Raw genomic sequence first — 24,210 nt, 5'->3', positions numbered from 1 at the left:
TACTCCGGAAAGAAGTTTCTCAACGCTCAGAAGGCTCAAAACCTGGCTGAGAAATTCAACAGGAGAAGAACGATTGAGTGGCTTAGCCCTCCATGCAGTCCATAGGAACGTTGACATCTGCCCAGAAAAGGTCACCGACATTTTTTCAGGGAAGAAAAATCGTCGCCTGGATTTCGTTTTATAGATGTTCGCCCTTACTTTTAGCTAAAAAAATAAAATAAAATAAAAAATATATAGACTACTTCTACTGTTTGGCTTCTTTTTGCGTTCTGTTTTTGCTGTCTTAAAAAAATAGCTTGTAGCATTTAACTGTATGTAAATACTTGTCTTGTTTTTGCGTTTGTAAAAAAAAAACAACAAAAAAACTTGAAGATAGGAAAGTAGGCCTAGTGGACGCGTCCTCGTTCGGAAGGGGCGGACTAACGGTCTCGAGCTGACGTAATGTTGCTCGAGGATGTTAGACAAAGTCCACCAGAAAAAATGGGGTAGCCCCCACCCCCGAACAGAAATCCTGGATACGGCCCTGCCGAATCGCATACTCTTTAAAGCGGTTTTGCCGAAATCCATAAAATATCCGTAAGAACCAAATGACAATTAAAACTTGCGTTTTACCTGTCATTTGCTTTATCTTTTTGTGCCACCTTCCCGGCCTAGTATCCAATAAGTGAGATACATCCTTTTAATAGGAATCCGGTGCAGCCTGGTGGGTCATTCCTCTGATTTTATTCTTCAGGGTAGTCGCTTGTTTCATTTTTTTATTTTTTCTGAAAAGTCAGTAGAACCCCATATTTACATACTGATGGGACTCCATATATGGGCATTGAAGAGATTTAATGTCCTTTGGAAAAGCCTGGACGAGATTTAATGTCCTTGGTAAAAGTGTTATTTCTAGACCAATCAGATGCCTAGAATCCCTGAGGGAACAAGATTGCACCTCTTTCTAGACCTGTTTGATGGTAATATTGTTTGTTGTTTGATATTGTTTGTTGTTTGATATTGTTTGATGGTTTGATGTTGTTTCTTAGTTCTGTTTGTTGGTTATATGGTTTGATGTTGTTTCATAGTTCTGTTTGTTGGTCAACTTGTTTGATGTTTCTAAGCCTATTACTCCGAACAGAAGTAACATAATTGCTGGATAAGAATGTCTAACGGGACAGGATCAATGACACCTATTTCTGTGTCATAAGGTTTCTCTTACATCGCAAAAGTATGCCGAAACAAAGGAACATTCAGAAATTACATTTAGGGGATTAATTGGGCGAAACGAATTAATCGACATATTAGGGATTTTTTTGCGTGAAACAGTTTGAGACATTTTAGAGGATGATTTGGAGTAAAACTCTGGGGTCATTATAATACACAAGTATACAATATTGGATTAGTGAGAGAATTATGAGTATGAACCATCAATGACTCTTACCACAATGAACCTCAACCTCCAGGGGCCACCTCTCCCCAGCCCCCAAGGCCCGCTTTCCACCATTCCAACTTTTTATTCATACAAACATCAACCAATAAAATGCATATTAAAAGAAATTTTCGTCACTATAAAAATTATACACTTCGAAACCTATATTTTCAAAGCACATTTTTGACCGATCTGCTAAAATTCTTGGCTAGAAACACTTTTCAGACGCTCACAAAACGTTGAAAGTTCATTATTTCCCTAATAAAATTCGGTTCATCTGTATTTTAAGAATCAGAGCATATTTTGTGGGTTTTCGCAAGAAAATAGCTTGTCTTTAACAAACATACCAATAGCTAATCGAAACTGTCTATAAATATACTAATTTTTAGTCCAATTGCGTAGCTAATAAAGTAACATTTAACATTTTTCTGATTTTTTGTGGTTTCTTAAGAAAATATCTCGTCTTTAACAAACTTACCAATAGCTAATCGAAACTGTGTACAATTTCTTAATTTTTAGTCCAATTGCGTAGCTAATAAAGGAACATTTGACATTTTTTTCTGATTTTGTCTGGTTTCGCAAGAAAATATCTCGTATTTAACAAACTTACCAATAGCTAATTGAAACTGTCTATAAATATCTTAATTTTTAGTCCAATTGCGTAGCTAATAAAGAAACAAACTTTCCAAATATCCGAAGCATGGGGGCTTTCATACATGCTACAACTGACTTTAAGGGAATACATTGTTTATGTAATTTCAATAAACCGTAAAATTATGAGTCAAGAGCTACCCCAAGGGATGCATTTTAGGCTACTTTTTTCTCAAAATAGCAAGAAATATGCTAGCGGCTATACTCATTCACTTTAGGCCTATTTTTTCATATTCCTTTATTATTTTAGTGACTCGAGTTCAGAAGGAAATTTGAGGTGATGTTTTATTTTTATGGATGTAAGGATTTTTATTGTTCACCATACAAGTGGGCTATCATTCCAAGAAGACATAGGCCAATTGATGTTAAGCGGCACAGTATCGTAACAAGTTATTTGCATATTCGATTTTTCAATTGGATTTCTTATAGGTGTTAACAGTGACCTGTTTCGATGCATTATTTACAGTATCCTGAGAAAATGCATATCACAGTGATTTGAGATGCATACTGGACACACAATTTCTTCTGATGGTTGGGTTCCATGTCCCCGCTCAAGAACCCGAAGTACCCCTCCCTCCACTAGGGGACCACCCCGAGCGCAGGCCACCACCGAGGGAGTATCCAATCCACCGTACGGTTTATCTCAACCCTATTGCAACCCAGGACAAATTTTTCAGTAAAAATATCAAAACGTGCAATGGAAAAAATTCTTGTTCCCACCCACCCCGCGCGATGCGGGGGAGTTTGGTCAGTATTGTCTCATTCCAGGGACGGAATCCGATCATCCCAACGCAATTCAGAGGGATTGCTCACTTTTGGATCGTACCGAGGAAACGGAATCCAGACTTCGGCTAGATGATACAAGAGGCTAAAAACGGTCTCACTCGAGATAATTTAAAGGTAGTAATAATAAGGAAATTATCTTAGAGTTTCTATAGCAACACTCTAAAGTCAGATCATCCCTGTGTGAGAAGAGTAGATGTCCAAACCGATAAAAAAGTATACTTATGGTCCAGAGCGGAATGGCGCTACGACACAGTTTTTACACTAGCACCAGCTCTCCACACATCCCCCCCCCCCTTGCAGACACAGAACGCTACCATTTTTTCTTTACTATTGTTAAATACTCTAAGCATTTCACCCCACAATGTTACACTATAAATACTCAAAGACATCCCCTCTCATCATCCCATCCTCCAAAAACATTTTCCAACATTTCTCGCTAAAAATTTTATTTTCAAGTCATTCATTCGGGCGTTCGCAAGCAATTACGACCACAGTGTAGCACTATAACTGCTCTAAGACATCCCTCTGCCATCACCACATCCCCCCAACCACAAATTTCTCTTAGAAGTAATATTTTTCCCACTCCGATATATGATAATACTACTAGTACTAACAACTTACTGCAGTACTAAGCCATCTGAGGTCAACAAAAGTACGTTTTATCGAGAAAATATTGGAAAATTTATAGATTATAGTATGAATGACATGTAAAAACTTAAAATACTACTACTACTACTAGCAACTCACTGCAGCATAAGGACACCTGAGGCCAATACAACTACGATTTATCAAGAAATATCTGAAAATGTTTAAGATAGGTGTTAAAGCTTAGAATATCTATTAAAAGTTGGATATATATGATATTAACAAACATGTAATTTTTTACAAGCTAGTTACGTAATAATTTTCATGTTTCATACATAGTTTTAAGTTCTGGAAATTAGGAGTTACGTAACAATTTCCATGTTTCTTTTGCATGCAATAGACACCAAGAGTCTTATGACTCCTCCCACACAATAAATTCAGATGGTTTTAGGACTCCTCCCCGTAGTCTTAAGTCTTTCTAACCTTGATACAAGATAGAAAAGTTTGACGAAGTACTTCACTGCTCAAACATTACATTAATAGCCTCCAGAATGATAGTACTATGTGACACAGGATTTATTAGTTTGAAAAAATCATCCTGTGGTGTTATATTTGAATGTACATTTTTATTATTGTCAATGGAACTTGAAGAAATTGCCTGTTATCATTGGATGGTGAACTATAACTTGTTTGATTATGATAAAAAGCTTTTAGAGTAATATATCACGCAGCATAAACAGACTGTTATTCTACGATAGAGTGATTACACCATATAATAAAAGTGGTCAAGAACTGAAAAATGTTCAGGAAGAAGTCAGTGAAATTTGCAGATTTTTTGGTTTTAAGCACTATATTTAAAGGGTAATGTACCTACAGATAAAGTTTTAATTCGAAACTGAGATCCTAGGATCCCACTTTTAAATTTAGAAGAATTTAATTGTCCTACATTTGAAGGGACTTATCACCATCCTGACGATTAGGTTAGGTTCTTTGCACAGTGGTTACCTAGGGACATACCTGATCGTGATAAATACATAAGACATGGTAAAAAGTTTCTTATATCATGGGATCCTCGTCTGTGGATGTTTAACAGTGAACTTTAAGTACTATTGTTATGTAAATATATATTTTTTCAAAATGTTTTTTTAATATGTTTAAGCAATAAATATCTTAAGCCTCAACCGTCTTTATTCTTTAGAATAGTTCATCGCCATGAAAATTATACTTTCAGATTCAGAATTTCAGAGATCACACTTTCAGGTTCAGCTTGTTGGAGAACCCTAAATGGTCGTCCCTAAAAAAGGTAAGTCAACCCTACAAGGTTAAAGAATTTCTATGAAATCACAGTTTCAGATTCAGCATGTCAGGGAACAGACCTTCAGGTTCAGCATGTTGGAGAACCCTAAATGGTCATCCCTAAAAGGGTATGTTAACCCTAAAAAGTTAAAGAATTTCTCTGAAATTACACTTTGAGATCCAATATGTCGGAGAAGTCATACATTACTTGTAAACTTCATGTATATCCCAACACCAAATTTTCGAAATGAAAAAGAAATATGTTACAGATCAATTCTAATTTTTTCCTGAGAAAATAAAAAGGTTCCACTTCAGTTCCAATTTTTCTCAAAGAGGTGAAACAATTTAAGGTTCTGTAACAAATTTTTCGTAGAAGATAGATAAAGTTATACTTTGATCGTGAATATTTGCCATGAAGATAAGGAGCTCGACTTTAATTCTGAGTTTTTTAGAAGAAGTGTAAATATGTTCATGTTCTCTTCTGAATTTTCTTAAAGAAGAGAAAAAGTGAGCTCAATTCTGACTTTTACCAAAGAAAATGGAAAAAAGCTTCTACTTCAACTCTTAATTTCTCAAAAGACATAACAAATTTTAAGTTCTGTTCTAAATTTTTCCGTAGAAGATAGGAAGACTTACACTATGATTGTGAATATTGTTCATGAAGATAAAAAGTTTCACTATAATTCTAAATTTTCTTAATTTCAGTTCCGATTTTTCTCAAAGAGATGAAAAAATTTAAAGTTCTGTTCCAAATTTTTTGTAGAAGATAGAAAAAAGTTATACCTTAATCGTGAATATTTGCCACGAAGATAAGGAGCTCGACATTAATTCTGAGTTTTCTCTAAAAAGTGCAAACCGTTCAAGTTTTCTTCTGAATTTTCTTAAAGAAGAGAAAAAGTTAGCTCAAATCTGAAATTAACCAAAGAAAATGAAACAAAAGTTTCCACTTCAGTTCTTAATTTCTCAAAGACATAAAAAATTTAAAGTTCTGTTCTAAATTTTTCCAGAGAAGATAAGAAAAGTTATACTATGATTGTGAATATTTTCCTTGAAGATAAAAGCTTCACATTAATTCTAAATTTTCTCAATGAATTGAAGGAAAGTTCAAGTTCTCTTCTGAATTTTCTCAATGAAAAAGAAATTAGTTACAGATCAATTCTAATTTTTTCCATGAAAATAAAATGTTCCACTTCAGTTCTGATTTTTCTCAAAGAGATTAAGAAATTTAAACATTTGTTCTAAATTTTTCAATAGAAGATAGAAAAAGCTATACCGTAGTTAACTGAATCTGAAAGTAGTTAATGTAGTTAACTGATTCAGCATACAAATGCTGAATCTGAAAGTATAATTTTCATGACGATGAACTATTCTAAAGAATAAAGACGGTTGAGGCTTAAGATATTTATTGCTTAAACATATTAAAAAACATTTTGAAAAAATATATATTTACATAAAAATACTACTTAAAGTTCACTGTTAAACATCCACAGACGAGGATCCCATGATATAGAATACTTTTTACCATGTCTTATGCACTTGTCACGATCAGGCTTGTCCCTAGGTAACCACTGTGCGAAGAACCTAACCTCCTCGTCAGGATGGTGATGTCCCTTGAAATTTAGGACACTTAAATTGTTCTAAATTGAAAAGTGGGATCCTAGGATCAAAGTTTCGAATTAAAACTTTATCTGTAGGTACATTACCCTTTACATATAGTGCTTCAACCCCGAAAAATCTGCAAATTTCACTGACTTCTTCCTGACCATTTTCCAGTTCTTGACCACTTTTATTATATGGTGCAATCACTCTATCGTAGAATCACAGTTTGTTTATATGGTGTAATGTAGTAGCCCAAAAACTTTTATCATAATCCAACAAGTTATAGTTCACCATCCAATGATCACAGGCAATTTCTTCAAGTTCCATTGACAATAATAAAAATGCACATTCAAGTATACCACCACAGTATGATTTTTTCAACCTAATAAATTCTTTGTCATATAGTCCCATCATTCTGGAGGCTATTAATGTAATGTTTGAGCAGCGAAGTACTTCGTCAAACTCTTATTTCTTTGCTCAAGGTTAGAAAGACTTAAAACTACGGGGTGGAGTCCTAAAAACATCTGAATTCATTGTGTGGCAGAAATCATAAAACTCTTGGTGTCTATTGCATGCAAAAGAAACATGCAAATTTTTACGTAACTCCTAATTTCCAGAACTTAAAACTAGGTATGAAACGTGAAAATTGTTACGTTGCTAGCTTTTAAAATATTACATGTTTGTTAATGTCATATATCTCTAACTTTTAATAGATATTCTAAGCGTTAACGCCTATCTTAAACATTTTCAGATATTTTCTTGATAAAAAGTAGTTGTATTGGCCTCAGGTGTCCTTATGTTGCACTGAGTTGCTAGTACTAGTGGTAGTATTTCATGTTTTTACATGTCATTCATACTATAATCTATAAATTTTCCAATACTTTCTCGATAAAACGTACTTTTGTTGACCTTAGATGGCTTAGGAGTGCAGTAAGTTGTTAGTACTAGTAGCATTATCATGCATTGGAGTGGGGAAAATATTATTTCTAAGAGAAATTTGTGGTTGGGGGATGTGGTGATGGCAGAGGGATGTCTTAGAGTATTTATAGTGCTACACTGTGGGCTGAATTGCTTGCAAAAGCCCGAATAAATAACTTGAAAATATAATTTTTAGCGAGAAATGTTGGAAAAGTTTTTTTGAGGGGGGATGGGATGATGAGAGGGGATGTCTTAGAGTATTTATAGTGTAACATTCTGAGGTGAAATGCTTAGAGTATCTAACAATAGTAAAGAAGAAAACGGTGGGGTTCTCTGTTTTCAAATGGGGGGGGGGGGGTGATGTGTGGAGAGCTGGTGCTAGTGTGGAAACAGTGTCGTAGCACCATTCCGCTCTGGACCATAAGTATACTTTTTTATCGGTTTGGACATCTACTCTTCTCACACAGGGATGATCTGACGTTAGAGTATTGCTTTAGAAACTCAAAGATAATTTCCTTATTATTACTACCTTTAAATTATCTCGAGTGAGACCGTTTTTAGCCTCTTTTATCATCTAGCCGAAGCCCGGATTCCGTCTCCTCGGTACAATTCAAAAGTGAGCGAACCCTCTGAATCACATTGGGATGATCGGATTCCATCCCTGGAATGAGACAATACTGACCAAACTCCCCCATATCGCGCGGGGTGGGTGGGAACAAGAATTTTTCCCTTTGCACGTTTTGATATTTTTGCTGAAAAATGTGTCCTGGGTTGTGACATGGTTGAGATAAACCGTATGGTTGATTGGATACTCGTTGCCTCGGTTGTGGCCTGCACTCGGGGTGGTACACTAGTGGAGGGAGGGGTACTTCGGGCTCTTGAGCGGGGATATGGAACCCAACCATCAAAAGAAATTGTGTGTCCAGTATGCAGCTCAAATCATTGTGATATGAATTTTCTCAGGATGACACTGTAAATAATGCATCGAAACAGGTCACTGTTAACACCTATCAAAAATCTAATTGAAAAATCGAATGTGCAAACAACTTGTTACAATACTGTGTCACTTAACATCAATTGGCCTTTGTCTGCTTGGAATGATAGCCCGCTTGTATGGTGAACAATAAAAATCCTTACATCCATAAAAACAAAACATCACCTCAGATGTTCTTCTGAACTCGAGTCATTAAAATAATAAAGGAATATGAAAAAATAGGCTTAAAGTGAATGAGTATAGCCGCTAGCATATTTCATGCTATTTTGAGAAAAAAGAAACCTATAATGCATCCCTTGGAGTAGCTCTTGACCCATCGTTTTACGGTTTATTGAAATTACATAAACAATGTATTTCTTTAAAGTCAAGTGTAGTATGTATGAAAGCGCCCATGCTTCTGATATTTGGAAAGTTTGTTTCTTTATTAGCTACGCAATTGGACTAAAAATGAAGGTATTTATAGGCAGTTTCGATTAGCTATTGGTAAGTTTGTTAAAGACGGGCTATTTTCTTGCGAAACCAGACAAAACCAGAAAATAATGTCGAATTTTCCTTTATTAGCTACGCAATTGGACTAAAAATTAAGAAAATATACACAGTTTCGATTAGCTATTGGTAAGTTTATTAAAGACGAGTTATTTTCTTGCGAAACCACACAAAATCAGAAAAAATGTTAAATGTTTCTTTATTAGCAACGCAATCGGACTAAAAATTAAGATATTTATATACAGTTTCGATTGGCTATTGGTAAGTTTGTTAAAGACGAGCTATTTTCTTGCGAAAACCCACAAAATTTGCTCTGAATCTTACAACACAGATGAAACAAATTTTATTTGGGAAACAATGAACTTTCAACGTTTCGTGAGCGTCTGCAAAGTGTTTCTAGCCAAGCATTTTACCAGGTCGGTCAAAAATCTGCTTTGAAAATATAGTTTCGAAGTTTATAATTTTTATAGTGACGAAAAATTTCTTTAAATATGTATTTTATTGGTGGATGTTTGCATTAATAAAATGTTGGAATGGTGGAAAGGGGGTCTTGGGGGTTTGGGGGAGGTGGCCCCTGAAGGTTGAGGTTCATTGTGGTTAGAGTCATTGATGGTTAATACTCATAATTCTCTCACTAATCCAATGTTCTATACTTGTGTATTATAATGACCACAGAGTTCCACTCCAAATCCTCCTCTAAAATGTCTCAAACTGTTTCACCCAAAAAAAAATCCCTAAAATGTCGATTAATTTGTTTCGCCCAAATAATCCCCTAAACGTAATTTCTGAATGTTCGTTTGTTTCGGCGTCCTTTTGCGATGTAAGAGAAACCTTATGACATAGAAACAGGTGTCATCGATCCTGTCCCGTTAGACACTCTTATCCAGCAATGATGTAAACTTCTGTTCGGAGTAATAGGCTTAGAAACATCAAACAAGTTGACCAACAAACAGAACTATGAAACAACATCAAACCATATAACCAACAAACAGAACTAAGAAACAACATCAAACCATCAAACAATATCAAACAACAAACAATATAACCATCAAACAGGTCTAGAAAGAGGTGTAATCTTGTTCCCCCAGGGATTCTAGGCATCTGATTGGTCTAGAAATAACACTTTTACCAAGGACATTAAATCTTTTCACTGCCCATATATGGAGTCCCATCAGTATATAAATATGGGGTTCTACTAAAGTCGTCTCCTTTTCCTGCTTAGTGCTTATCTCGTCCAGGCTTTTACCAAGGACTTTAAATCTCTTCAATGCCCATATATGGAGTCCCATCAGTATGTAAATATGGGGTTCTACTAAAGTCGTCTCCTTTTCCTGCTTAGTGCTTTGATTTCTTTTGTGACGGATGGATGATCTGCTGAAAAACGTTTGTTAACTTTTTCAGGAAAAATAGAAATGGTACTTGCCAAAAAGTTTTTCTTAAAAATAGCGGCCATTTCATCTGCATTTGAAGTTGAATTTATACAAGCCCAGTTTTCAGTCGTGAGCGAACTACCGAGGCCGAACAATCCGTCATTTGTGATTTACCGATTCGTAGTTGTTTCAGATGTGCACATGGCCCGGACTTTACTCGTAGGGTGTAGCTCGATGGTGAAGTGATATTTTCCACCTACTGGGGGGCCTGATGATGGTTTCCTATAAAACTGAGACATGTTAGTAGCTATGCGTTCCTGAGTCGTTTCATCCTTTGTTGTTGTTGGGAAATTAACTGACTGTTTTAGACCTAATCCTCCTTCCAATGACTCTGGTCGTAGTTCATTAGCATCAACGAGCAGGAACATACCATCCATGGAGTATTTACCCTGTATGTAGTCAGTACTTAATTGACGTTTTTTTCAAAAAGGTTTTCAATAACTAACATCTTGTCCTGACGAGTAATAAAAAACACAAAAATCAAAACTATTATAATGGGAGGCCAGGCGTTTGGGCTTTGCAAACACCCAAAGAATCTTGTCATTTTCATCAAGCGCAGGTACCTCTATCTTAAAAGTTGGAATTTTCTTATTAATATAAATTGCGAGATCTCTTCCTTTTTTTCAAGAGAGTGGTCATCTGGGCGCAGCTTTATCTTTTTATTATAACCGGACAAACCGAGCAGATCCGGATTTCGCCTATGAACCTCTGTCCATAGAATAAGGAATTATTTTGACTAACGAATGATTTTTCATTCTAATATCCCTGTTTTGGTATTGTTTGTCAGTTTTTTAGTTTTCGTGTTTTTTGCCGAATACCCGAAGTCGAATTCGAGCCTTTGGGCTTTTAATAGAGTTTTTTTTTTAAATGTCTTATCTTATCCCACTTAGTAACTTATAACTTTATTTTTCTTGCAGAACAGGAATTTTTTCAGCTATAAAATCATTTTCCTTTAAAGTATCGTTTTATTTTCTTTTCGCTGATTTTTTTTTCCGGATCATGTAAACCCCAGAGACAGTTAAGTTTCTTTAGCTATCTCGTCGCCTAAATCGGTTTTGCCGAAAATAATACTTTTTGTCGAAACTGAGTTACAAACGCTATCTTGTGTAAAAAAAAAGTTCTCTTTCGAATGGTCGAACTGACATTGCTGTAAGACGTTTTTAACTGCCTTTATTTTGCAGTTCTCCATTGCCGAATCGCATACTCTTTAAAGCGGTTTGCCGAAATGCATACAGCATGGTCTGTTTTGATGAAAGTCTCTGATTTTCTATAGCCAATTATTCGATACAAACGTCAAAATTTTCAAACTGGCTTTTCTCGGATTTTTGGAGAAACAAATTCGGCGAAACCGCTTTCAGGTGACGATCTGTTAATAATTCTTGGGTCAATTCATGTCAAATGAAAAAATAATAACAGTTAAAAATTTTCTTATAGAGGCCTTAAAACTTACCTGAATTAGCCTCCCTGATGCTTTCTGGGTGTAAGTTGTCACAAAATCTGCCGCTTCTCGGCCGCAGTTGTTTGCCATTCTTCTGGTGCCACACGCTATAAATGCGCTATGTGAACTGGAAAAGTATGATAAATGCTTAAAGCTTGGCTAGCGATGACTTCTAGTTTATAGAAACAGTTGCTTTCTAGAAAAAATCGATATTCCTGATAGAATATTTGATTTTTCTTCGACTTTAAACCCCTCCCCATTTAGAAAAATTTTGACTTCCTTCAACCTGGAGATTATGCTTATTTCTACAGTAATAATTATATCAGTTTATGTTTGTTAGATTTAGTTTTTAAGGAGCCTGAGGTCCGGACGTCAAAATTAATGCCTCAATTTCCCGTCGCAATAGGCGAGATTAATCACCTTTTTCTAAATATTAATTTAGAAATTTTTTCCACAAAATAATTTTTCAATGAAAAGTAAAGAGTTCCATTAATCCAAGAATGAACAAAAATGAAGTCAAATTATCTTTGAAACTACCACAAATCACTATCAATAAATAAATGAACAGAAATTACGCAAAACGAAAACGAATAGAAATTACAAACTCAAAACGGACAGAAATTACAATGAATAGCCGATTCAAACTCCAAACGAGCAAAAATTAACATGAGCAGGGATGATAACCCCCATGCCTTCTCAAGACCAGAACACAATTCGCGCTTTACTAAAAAAAAAACAAATGACCGTGGATTGTCAGTTTAATTGACATATACTGATATTTATATATTTATAAGTTTTGATATTTTTTCTTATTTATGAAAGTAAGAAAAGTGAAAGCATTTCAAACGTTTTTGTTTTCAGTAAGGCGCAAATTGTGTTCAGGCCTTGAGAAGTCATGGGGGTTATCAGCCCTACTCTATGTGATTTTTTGCTCAATTTGATTTTGACTCGGCTATTTATTGTACTTTCTGTTCGTTTTGATTTTCATTTATTTATTGACAGTGATTTGTGGTATTTTTACGCTTGAAAGATTATTTGCCTTTTTTGCTCTTTCTTGGCTTAATGGAGCTCTTTATTTTTCTTTGAAAAATTGTTTTGTGGAAAAAGTTTTTTAAGGGTTAACTTCTGTTCTTTTTTATTGACATAGTCTTTTTCATGGAAAATACTATTTTACATCTTTCCAGTTTTTTCCAGGATTTTTAATCCTGACACAAATAGTATTTTTTAGTTTAAATTTATACCTTCTCAAGTTGACCTGAAAAATAAAACTTAAAAGCATTCCCAAAAGATTCTATCTATGCTCTTTGAAAACCTGGGCACACTTACACTCTTTTTATTTATTTAAATCGTAAGAGCAGAAGCAGTAATAGTATTATCCCCAAAATTTCGTTCTCGATATCCCCTGTCGTTCTCGATATATTGCTGAGTTGTCTTATTGGCAACCATAAACACAATGGCTTTTGATTTATTATAAAGCAACATTTAGTTTGAAAGCATAAAGGACCAATTGCATAATTGTGGGGGGGTTGACATGTGTGATATCCGTAAAAACATAGTCGCTGGACCGTACTACTATGCTGAATAGAATGGCTGTCTCAATGTTTTGACTGAATGCCTTTGGAAAATGATGGGGCTTGAGCGAAAGGCCTGCTTGCCCTCGAATCTCTTGTTACTGATTAAAAGGGCACCAAAATTTTTAATTTGAATCAAATTAGCTCCATTAAAAGTTTCAGTGATAGTTCTAGCTATTGTAGTGTTGCTGCCTATGGCATTGCTTATATACTTTGAAAATACTTTGATATTTTGATATTTGATATTTTTATATACTTTGATATTTTGAAAACCTGCATGCATACAGTGTGTTTTTCCTTTAATTGAAACTCCTAAACGTTTCAAGAGTTTCATCTTAATATCTTTAACGTCACTAGTTACATTAACTGTTGGGGTTATATTGAAAGTATGCATATAGTGCCTACTGCCTTGTTCAAAATCCCCCACAACTTACCCTTAAAGGTCTAAATTAATAATGTAAGTTGACATAATATTTGCTGACAATGTGGGGAAGTTGTTATCCCCAAAGACATAATTACTTAACCTTTAAATAATGCTGAACAAAATAGTTCTCTTAAAATTTTGAAATTTGTAATTACTACATTTTAGTAATTACTACATTACTAAATATTGATATAATATAATGTCTGTTGGAAGGTCCAAAAAACAAAAATTTGCAGTTTCAGTTACTATAAGCGATGATTCTTTGGAACCAACACCTGAACTATCAAACATGATAAGATGTGACAATCGACAACCTCGACCATCAATTGCGACAACACAAATACCGGCAGCTAAAAGCAAAAGCCATTGCTAAATTGTATGAGGTAATCAAAATCCAAAAGCGTGCTGAAAATGAAAATGAAGAAGCAAGATACGGGCGGTTAGAAGATATGCAAAAACGACAATTAGAGCGTGTCAAAAATGAAATGAAGAGAAAAGACACACGTGGTTAGAAGACATGCGACACCGAGCAAGTGAGTGAGTCAAAAATCAAAATGAAGAGCAGACACACACGGTTAGAAGAAAAGCGGCGGCGTGTCAAAATGAAAATGAAGAGTAAAGACACACGCAGTTAAAAGACATGCAATACCGAGCATGTGAGCGAGTCAAAATTGAAAATAAGGATTAAATACACACGCAGTTAAAAGAATAGCGGCGGCGTGACAAAAATGAAAAAGAAGATCAAAGACACACACGGTTAGAAGACATGCGACTCCGAGCATATGAGCAAGTCAAAAATGTAAATGAAGAGCAAATACACACGCAGTTAAAAGAACAGCGGCGGCGTGACAAAAATGAAAAAGACACACGCGGCTAGAAGACATGCGATACCAAACATGGAAGCGAGTCAATGAAAATCAACTTGGACAGCGACAATCAAAACGTGTGAAAATTGATAATGATAGCGATCATGATTGGGTTTGGGATTTTGACATGCATAAGCTCATTAATGCCTACCATACCTTCGTTAAAAAAACAAAAGGTTGGCAAGATATATATATATAAATAAATAAATATATATATATATATATATATATATATATATATATATATATATATATATATATATATATATATATATATATATATATATATATATATATATATATATATATATATATATATATATATATATATATATATATATATATATATATATATATATATATATATATATATATATTTCATAATGACGAAAGACAAATCGAGGGAAAGCGAACGAAACAAATTGAAAATGATAGCGATGATAATTAGGTTTCTGATTTTGACATAGATAGGGTAAAAAGCCTACCATACCTTTGAAAATCAAAAACCTGTAGTAGATAAATTGTTGGAAGAAAAAGAATTTTTTGTCCCATCACCTGAACATTTAAAAGAAACAAAGGTTCGGCAATACGTCTTTCATAATGACAAATGATAAGCCGAAATTTTTAAATTTTTTGATTTAAAAAATATATTAATTGTATAAGACTGCAAAGATAAAATCCATTACTCCAGCATAATTATATCAAATGCCTTGAATCGTAAAGCAAGATTGAAGAACTTACCAACAGGTGTCTCGAAGCAGCTCGTCATTTAAGATTCTGTAATTACGACGAGCATCCAATCCTCGGAGAAGATCGTAATACAATTCGTTACATTTTGAGTGACCAAGCACAGACTTGCGAAGACAATTAGAATGTTTCAAGAATTCTGAAAAATATAACTTATATGGTTTCTCTAATTTTGGGATATGGTTGTGTGGGAGTCAGGGGTGGATCCAGGATTTTCTTTAGGGAGGGGGTGCATAATAGGTTGCTTCGATAAACTAGCGAACAAAGAAATACCCGCAATTTAAAGGGAACCTCGACAATTACGTGTCGTAGGTAGGTAGTAGAAATGGTCGTAAGTTTAATCTAAAATCTGGTGAGGGTTAAAGTTCTAATAAATTTGTTAAGAATGTATTTCCTCTTAAAAAAACACATTATTTTTGGCTAATGTGTTTAGTTTCTTCTCCTACACATTGGGAAGTTTGTTGCGTTGACATTTAAATGCCCTCTAGATTATCAAAGTGATCAGTCCGAGCGCTTATTTGCCCTTAAGCACAATTGTTTTTCTTCTTACCTTTATAAAATTAACCACCAAAGATAACCTGTATTATTGTCGGTGACTTTAATTATTATTAATTTGGCTTTTCCGAAAAATTGGTTTCCAAAGAAAAGTAAAGAGCAACTAAAGTACAACTAAAGTGTATAACAAACATAAATCACTATAAATAAATAAATAAATAACTGAAACCCAAAAAGAACAGAAATTCCAATAAATGATCAACTTAAACTAAAACAATCAGAAACTACAGCAAATAGGAGTCGTGCTATGTCTTGTAAAGACCAGAAAGTAACATGCGCTTTGCTGAGAACAATTATTATTCCGAGCAGTTAATTGTCATATCAACTAAAAAAATAAATAAATAAAGAAAACACTCATGTTGACCAAGATTACTGAAAAGATCTAATGAAATGCAGATTGACATTTTATTATACATTGATGCTCATTCCTGAAAGTTTCAGCAATTTTATGTTTATTATTTTCAACAATTTGTGTTAACTTTATAATAGAGAGAACCTTTATAAATTTTTTTTTATTTCAGTAAAGTTCAAATGACGTTCTGGTCTTTACAAGGCATAGTGGATGTTAGCCATGCTTCTGGTTATTGTAGTTTCTGTTTGTTTTAACTTTAACTTGACAATTGGAAATTTCTGTTTGCTTTGGAATTAACTTATTTACTGATAGTGATTTATGTTTGATTTACACTTGAATTACTATTTGACTTTATTCCGCTAGTCCTATGTTTAATGTAACTCTTTACTTTTCTTTGAATAAATTGAACTACAAATTAAACTATGGTAGAGGCTAGCTTGTTTTCAATGTACTAATTTCGTAAGAGGCAAGAAATTGACTTGTATTAAGTTCTAATTTTATCTAGCTAAATCTTCGCATCAAAAAATAATTTGTGGGAAAAGTAAGTTTAATTTTGAGCAACCATACATTTTATTAGCCCACCGTGTCAAACTATGGAGATAAAGGCGACGATACCTTTTTTGTATTTAGGTTTTTTGAATTAGTTCCCATATAGAGTTCAGCGAGTTGATACTGGAATTGTTATCATAGGCAGCGCCATAGCGCTGCCTAAGTAAAGAACGATGTGGGTACAATGTGTTGGTTTTTTGTTTTTTTTTTGTTTTGTTTTTTTCTCCATATCCGGGCACTTCGTATCGAAGGAGTTGTCGTAGAAACTTCAAAAAGGGCTCATTCGATTGGAAATTGGAGTAGCTAGTACCCTTTTTAATAGTCAAAAGTGATTGGAGGGCAACTAGCCCCCCCCACGCCCACTATTCGCCCAAACACATCCAATCAAAATTTTTAGATAGCCATTTTGTTCAGCGTAGTTTGTTTCCACATGGAATATATCTTTTTGAGGAGGACACTCCCCCACAACCCTCGGGGCAAGGGTTTTAAGTTATGCCCTGGGGGCATATAAGGTTTTTATAGAAGGCGTTATCGTAGAAACTTCAAAAAAGGCTCATTCGATTGGAAATTCAAAAGGCTAGTCCCCTTTTTAATAGTCGAAAGTTATTGGAGGGCAACTCGCCCCCCCCCCCCCCACGCCCATCATTTCCCCAAACACATCCAATCAAAATTTTGAGATATCCATTTTGTTCAGCGTAGTTGATTTCCAGATAGAAAATATCTTTTTGAGGAGGACACTCCCCCACAACTCTCAGGGCAAGGTTTTAAATTATGCCCTGAGGGCTTATACGGTTTTTATAGAAAGCAGTGTTACGGAAACTTGATGTACAGCTCATTTGATTGGAAATTCAAAGGGCTAGTGCTCTTTTTAATAGTTCAAAGTGATTTTAGGGCCCCTAGCCCCCCCTTCACTTCCATCATTTCCCAAAGCACATGCCATCAAAATTTTGAGATAACCATTTTGTTCAGCGTAGTTGATTTCCACATAGGAAATATCTTTTTGAGGAGGACACTCCCCCACAACCCTCGGGGCAAGGGTTTTAAGTTATGCCTCGGGGACATATAAGGTTTTAATAGAAGGCGTTGTCGTAGAAACTTCAAAAAAGGCTCATTTGATTGGAAATTCAAAGGGCTAGTGCCCTTTTTAATAGTCGAAAGTGATTGGAGGGCAACTAGCTTCCCGCCGCGCCCATAATTCCCCCAAACACATCCAATCAAAATTTTGAGATAGCCATTTTGTTCAGCGTAGCTGATTTCCAAATAGAAAACATCTTTTTGAGGAAGACACTCCCCCAAAACCCTCGGGGCAAAGGTTTTAAGTTATGCCCTGGGGGCATATAAGGTTTTTATAGAAGGCGTTATCGTAGAAGCTTTAAAAAAGGCTCATTCGATTGAAAATTCAAAGGGATAGTGCTCTTTTTAATAGTCGAAAGTGATTGGAGGGTAACTAGCTTCCCCCCACACCCATAATTCCCCCAAACACATCCAATCAAAATTTTGGGATAGCCATTTTGTTCAGCGTAGCTGATTTCCAAATAGAAAACATCTTTTCGAGGAAGACACTCCCCCAAAACCCTCGGGGCAAAGGTTTTAAGTTATGCCCTGGGGGCATATAAGGTTTTTATAGAAGGCGTTATCGTAGAAGCTTTAAAAAAGGCTCATTCGATTGGAAATTCAAAGGGCTAGTGCCCTTTTTAATAGTTGAAAGTGATTGGACGGTAACGAACCCCCCTCTCACGCCCACCTTTTCATAGGCAGCGCGCTAGCGCTGCCTAAGTAAAGAACGATGTAGACACAATGTGTTGTGTTTTGTTTTGTTTTTCTCCATACCCGGGCACTTCGTATCGAAGGAGTCGTCGTAGAAACTTCAAATAGGGCTCACTCGATTGGAAATTGGAGTGGATAGTGCCTTTTTTAATAGTCCAAAGTGATTGGAGGGCAACTAGCCCCCCCCCCCCCCCCATCATTCCCCCAAAAACACCCAATCAAAATTTTTAGATATAAATTTTGTTCAGCGTAGTTGATTTCCAGATAGAAAATATATTTTTGAGGAGGACACTCCCCCACAACCCTGAGGGTAAGGAATTTAAGTTATGCCCTGGGGGCATATAAGCTTTTTATAGAAGACGTTGTCGTAGAAACTTGAAAAAAGGCTCATTCAATTGTAAATTGAAAGGGATAATGCCCTTTTTAATAGTAGAAAGTGATTGGAGTGCAACTACCCCCTCACCTCACGCCCATCATTCCCCCAAACACATCCAATAAAAATTTTGAGATATCCATTTTGTTCAACGTAGTTGATTTACAGATAGAAAATATGTTTTTGAGGAGGATACTCCGCCACAGCCCTCAGGGCAAGGGTTTTAAGTTATGCCCTGGGGGCATATAAGGTTTTTATAAAAGACATTGTCGTAGAAACTTCAGAAAAGGGCTCATTCGATTTGAAATTCAAAGGGCTAGTGCCCTTTTTAACAGTCGAAAGTAATTAGTAATATTTTTGTTGTTGTTGTTGTTTAGACCAGGGCACTTCGTATCGAAGGAGTAGTAGTGGGAAGTTCAGCGAGTATTGTCCCGGCAAAAAGTTAACCGGATCGGCGTCCTTTCCTATAGTCGATAGTGGTTGGAGGGCAACTAATCCCCCTTCCACTCCCACCCTCCCATTTGCCCATAAGGTTAAAATAATATATTCTGAGTTAATATTAAACAAAAATACAGTGTCAAGATGCTAATTATTAATAAGGCACCTCAGCAGTATCCCAAAAACGACTGAGGGTATTATGTTCAAACTTTAGAGGCTACTTCTGCTCTTAAAATTTAACCAAATCAAAATAGTGTAAGTGTATCAAATCCATCAAAGAAAGTAAACAGAATTTTTTGCGAATGGTATCAAGTTTTCCATTTCAGGTCAACTAGAGGAGGTATGAAACTAAGTTAAACATTACTATTTGTGTCCAGATTTTTAAAATGGTGCATATTGTTAAAAACTGCCGAAAATTTTTCTCTAGCATACAAATAGCAGGCCAAACTATAAAGTCTTAAAAAACGAAAATATTTAAAGTGTTATTTTCTTTTTCCATGAAAAGACTATGTCAATATAAAACGAACAGAAATTAATTAAAAAAACTTTTTCCACAAAATAAGTTTTTCAAAGAAAAGTAAAGAACTCCATTAAACAAAAAATGAGCAAAAATAAAATAAAATAATCTACCAAGCTCGAAACTACCACAAATCAGCATCGATAAATAAATGAAACCGAAAACGAACAGAAATTACAGTAAATAACCGAGTCAAACTCAAAACGAGCAGAAATTAACATAAGTTGGGCGCAAAACCCCAATGCCTTCCCAAGGCCAGAACAAAATTTGCACTTTCCTAAAAAGAATATAAATGTTTTTACTTTTATAACTTTAATAAATCAAATAATTTTAACATTTTGATTACTAAATATCAGTATATGTATATTCAACTGACAATGCACATTCATTTGAATTTTTTCAGTAAAGTGCAAATTTTGTTCTGGCCTTGGGAAGGCTTAGGGATTTTGCGCCCAACTTATGTTAATTTCTGCTCGTTTTGAGTTTGACTCGGTTATTTATTTTAATTTCTGTTCGTTTTGGGTTTCATTTATTTATCAATGCTTATTTGTGGTAGTTTCGAGCTTGGTAGATTGTTTGATTTTATTTTTGCTCATTTTTTGTTTAATGGAGTTCTTTACTTTTCTTTGAAATACTTGTTTTGTGGAAAAAGTTTTTTTAATTAATTGGTAATAAAAGTGGGTTATTTTCTACGACTGTACTAGACTATTCTCTCCGAACCCTGGTAGGGTTAGGAAGAGAGTATTGGGAGTTATGGTAATTGTAGAATCCGCCGGGGGACCTGTTCCCCTCCAAGCATATATTTATTACTGGGTGCACAGTTTCGTGGCACTTAGAGCAAAATAGTGTGATACTTACCCCCCCCCCCCATAGGTATTACATCTATCGTACCCACACTGGCTATAGTATCAGTGCGGGAAGAACTCATAGAGCCCGTAGTCCCGCTCGAGCGCGATACTGTACCCTAGCGGAGGCCAGTAGTGGCACTGGTGACGCTGTACCACGTACACTGGAACCGTGATGGGCTTTACAACTATTATTAGAATTTGTTGCAAAATTTTATCCAAAATTTAAGTAGATAGCCAAAATTGTAGTTCTTACGTAGAAATACTGAGAAAAATTACAAATATTTTTTTCATTGACCCATGAAAAAAAAACATCTCATTTAAAAACGAAGAGAACCCTTTTATCTCAAAAAAGAATATTAATAAATCGAGAATTTCTTAGACTTCCGGAAATGAATATAACTATGTATTTTAAACAATCAGTCTGCTTTCATTAGTCTTTCCTTGCTAACTATGGTGATTTTCGTTCTTTTTTTGTTAGTTGTGTTGATATTTAGACAGATAAAAACCACAGAGTTTAAAGTGCATATCTTTTTCAACAAAAGACAGATCAATAATGCTCTGGCTTTTAAAAAGCCTAGGAGGCATTAGTCGTAGGCTACTCCTTTTTGTGCTAATTTTCGTTCGTTAAAAGTATGTTTTGATTACTAATTATCATTTTCTTATTTGTTCATTGACAGTAATTTATTGTCCCTTTAAGTTTGTATTATTATAGCCTATGTCTTCATTTCTGCTCGTCTTAGTTTATTATAGTTCTATGCTTTTCTTTGAAGCACTTTTCTTTGAAAACATTCTTTCATTACTGATCGGACTGAAACGGTCAATTTACGGTGGTATATATATATATATATATATATATATATATATATATATATATATATATATATATATATATATATATATATATATATATATATATAAACTCCCATTTTGAATTGTTCCCGTTTACCAACGCTTTCCCCGTTCGTTCTGATTTTAAATGCAGGGTCTCCATCTCAAGTTCATCTATATAGAAATGAGAAACTGTGCGAATTCACTCATTAGAGGATCTACAGAACAGAAGAAAGGTAATCAAATGGTATTTATGACTAAAAAGAAAATATGACATATAGTAGCTATTTCTGAACAGCCACAAGTTTGCATTCGTTAGTCCTTAGTCTTTTTTTTTCTTTTATTTACTCATCTACACTACGGCTCTTTTAAACATACACTCAATTAACCTATTTCGGATTAAAATCTCATTTATTTTTAATTGTTATAATTTTATTTTCTCAAAGAGATAACTGTATGATTTACCTGGTAAAGACGAATTTTATTTCCTTTTCAGCCTATTGTACCTCTTTTGGACGAGAATTGTACATTCGATACCCTTTGACGCTGATAAAATATCCCCTGCCTAGTACACGTAGATGACTCCAAGCATGCTGTCAAAACATAAAATTGTAATAATTGAAAATACCACTTACACTTACCAAATCTAAGTTGTGTTTCTTGACATATTTCTGAGAGAACATCTATAGCCCCTTGAATTAGGTATCTGTAGACTTCGTACTGAGACTGAGAAAAACATCTGATGGTATAATCTTCAATGCAGTCAAGACCAAGATAGGACGACCTATTGAGAAATAAGGCAGAAAAACTTTTTCTAGCGACTGTTTCAGTTTTATTTCATAAAATCACTCAAATAACAAGCTAGGCTAAGTTCTGATAATGAGATTTAGTTAAAGCACTAGGTGTGAATGTATATCCAGTTGTCAATACGTTGTGAATGTATCCAGTTGTGAATGTATCCAGTTGTCATACGGTGCGCAGGTGTAAACAAGGATAATCAATGATTAATTTTATCGATACAGAATAATACAGAGCTCTGGGGCTGAAATTCATCATCAGTTATAGATCTTAAGCATCAAGATTGCAGTCTAAGAAAGTTATTTTGATTGGCACTTACACTAAATTACACTTAACTATTATAAACTATGCGATTTGTCGTGCGTTTGTTCTAGGATGCACTCATTTTGCTAGAGCAGGCTATTTGTAATAGATTTTAGAAAACTCTAAAATGATTTTTGTTATAATTATTAAACTTTTTAAAAAATAATTTAGGCACCAATGGTCTGTTTAGGATCAAAGTAATCCAGGTAGTTTGATTTTGCTCCAAGAACCACGAAAAATACTCCTTTTGAATTTGAAAAGTCCTTTTGAAAAGTCCTTGTTAATATTACTACTAAAGATTTTCGGTTGGATGAAAAGGAGTATTTTTAAATTTAGTCATTTTGTTCAACGTAGTTGAAAGTTCTGGAAATTATGTATTTAGGGATGACAAACCCCCCAGAGCCCCCCAGGGCAAAGGTTGTAAGTTATGCCTTGGGGGAATATAAGGTTTTTATAGTTAAGAGTTGTCGTAAAACTTCAAAAGGGGCTCATTCAATTGGGAATTGAGAGGGCTAGTGCCCTTTTTAATGGGCGAAAGTGATTGGAGGGTAACTAACCACCCTCTCACGCGCACCATTCCCCTAAACATATCCAACGACAATATTCCGATAGCCCTTTTGTTTAACATAGTCGAAAGTTCTGTAAATTAGGTCTTTGAGGGTAACAAAAGGACTTTTTACCAAAATCACTATTCATCGCCAATTTTTTAAGTATATGCAGATTTCCTCCAATATTGAAATGTGACTCTCTACTAGAGTCTCCTTTTTATCCCACTTAGAATCCTTTTTTTTTACTTCTCCCTGCCATCGGCTTATGAATTACGAAGGGTTGCCAAAAAGGAGCAACCGCGGGAAGACGTGTGTCCCAGAACCACGGCCAATGGCCTTGATGAGACTGAAAAAAACTGGTCAGCACCGTCTCCTGGTTACTATTTTCGTATTATACTCTGACACGAACTTGTCAAACCGTTTGACACTACTCATATGCTTGCTGTAGTCTGCAGTGAGTATGGGCTTCTGTAGTTCAATTCACTTCTTTTATCTTGAATGTACCTCGTAATTTTGTTAATTTTAACAGAGATTGAAACCACAATGATGTTCTAATTGTCCTTTCCCTCCGCTGTTGTCCTTTCTTGCTGTAGTCTGCAGTGAGTATGGGCACCTGTAGTTCCATTCACTTCTTTTATCTTGAATCTACCTCGTAATTTTGTTAATTTTAACAGAGATTGAAACCACAACGATGTTCTTGTTGTCCTTTCCCTCCGCTACTATCACGTTGCCGTCAAATCGGTTTTTAAAAGATTCCCCGGCATCTCTCTTGAAATCTTCGACTGAAGTCTGGGAATTTGGGAATGGGAAATGGGAATTTCTCGGTACGATTTTCTATGGCAGTGCCACTGGCCCTGTAGCCTTAGTTTTTCAAACTTACCAAGAGCTCCTACGATTTAAAAAAAGAACCGTCAAAATAAAGTGTATTATATGAAGCGTTTTCCCAAACTGCAATCATCTTATAGACTACTTGATCACCAAGACAATTCCCTTCAACAGGATTACCTCTCTCCCCACTGTATATATTGAAGTTGAGAAGGTATCCTTTTCAAAATGTCACACAAGTCTTAGTTGTTCAAGTCTAGGTTTTTTTTTTTTTTTTTTTTTTTTTTTTTTTTTTTTTCGCTGAGTGACT

At 35.1% G+C, this 24,210-nt stretch overlaps 1 protein-coding gene across 1 annotated transcript in view; it reads right to left on the bottom strand.

Moving 5' to 3' along the window:
• The window catches only part of LOC148956414 (uncharacterized), a 68,861-nt gene that overhangs the window by 25,237 nt on the left and 19,414 nt on the right, over positions 1-24,210 (bottom strand). The window contains exons 3-5 of the mRNA XM_089108042.1: positions 22,068-22,210; positions 15,194-15,338; positions 11,604-11,718 (exon numbers count right to left, since the gene is read on the bottom strand). Coding sequence (XP_088964168.1) covers positions 11,604-11,718; positions 15,194-15,338; positions 22,068-22,210 — 403 coding nt within the window. The remainder of the gene's footprint in view (positions 1-11,603; positions 11,719-15,193; positions 15,339-22,067; positions 22,211-24,210) is intronic.

This window comes from Artemia sp. Qi Xiang Cuo, chromosome 1, assembly GCF_049724085.1.
Source record: "Artemia sp. Qi Xiang Cuo chromosome 1, ASM4972408v1, whole genome shotgun sequence".
In the NCBI taxonomy this organism is placed as follows: domain Eukaryota; kingdom Metazoa; phylum Arthropoda; class Branchiopoda; order Anostraca; family Artemiidae; genus Artemia; species Artemia sp. Qi Xiang Cuo.
Note: the sequence above shows the minus strand (reverse complement) of the source record. Positions and strands in the feature narration are given on the sequence as shown.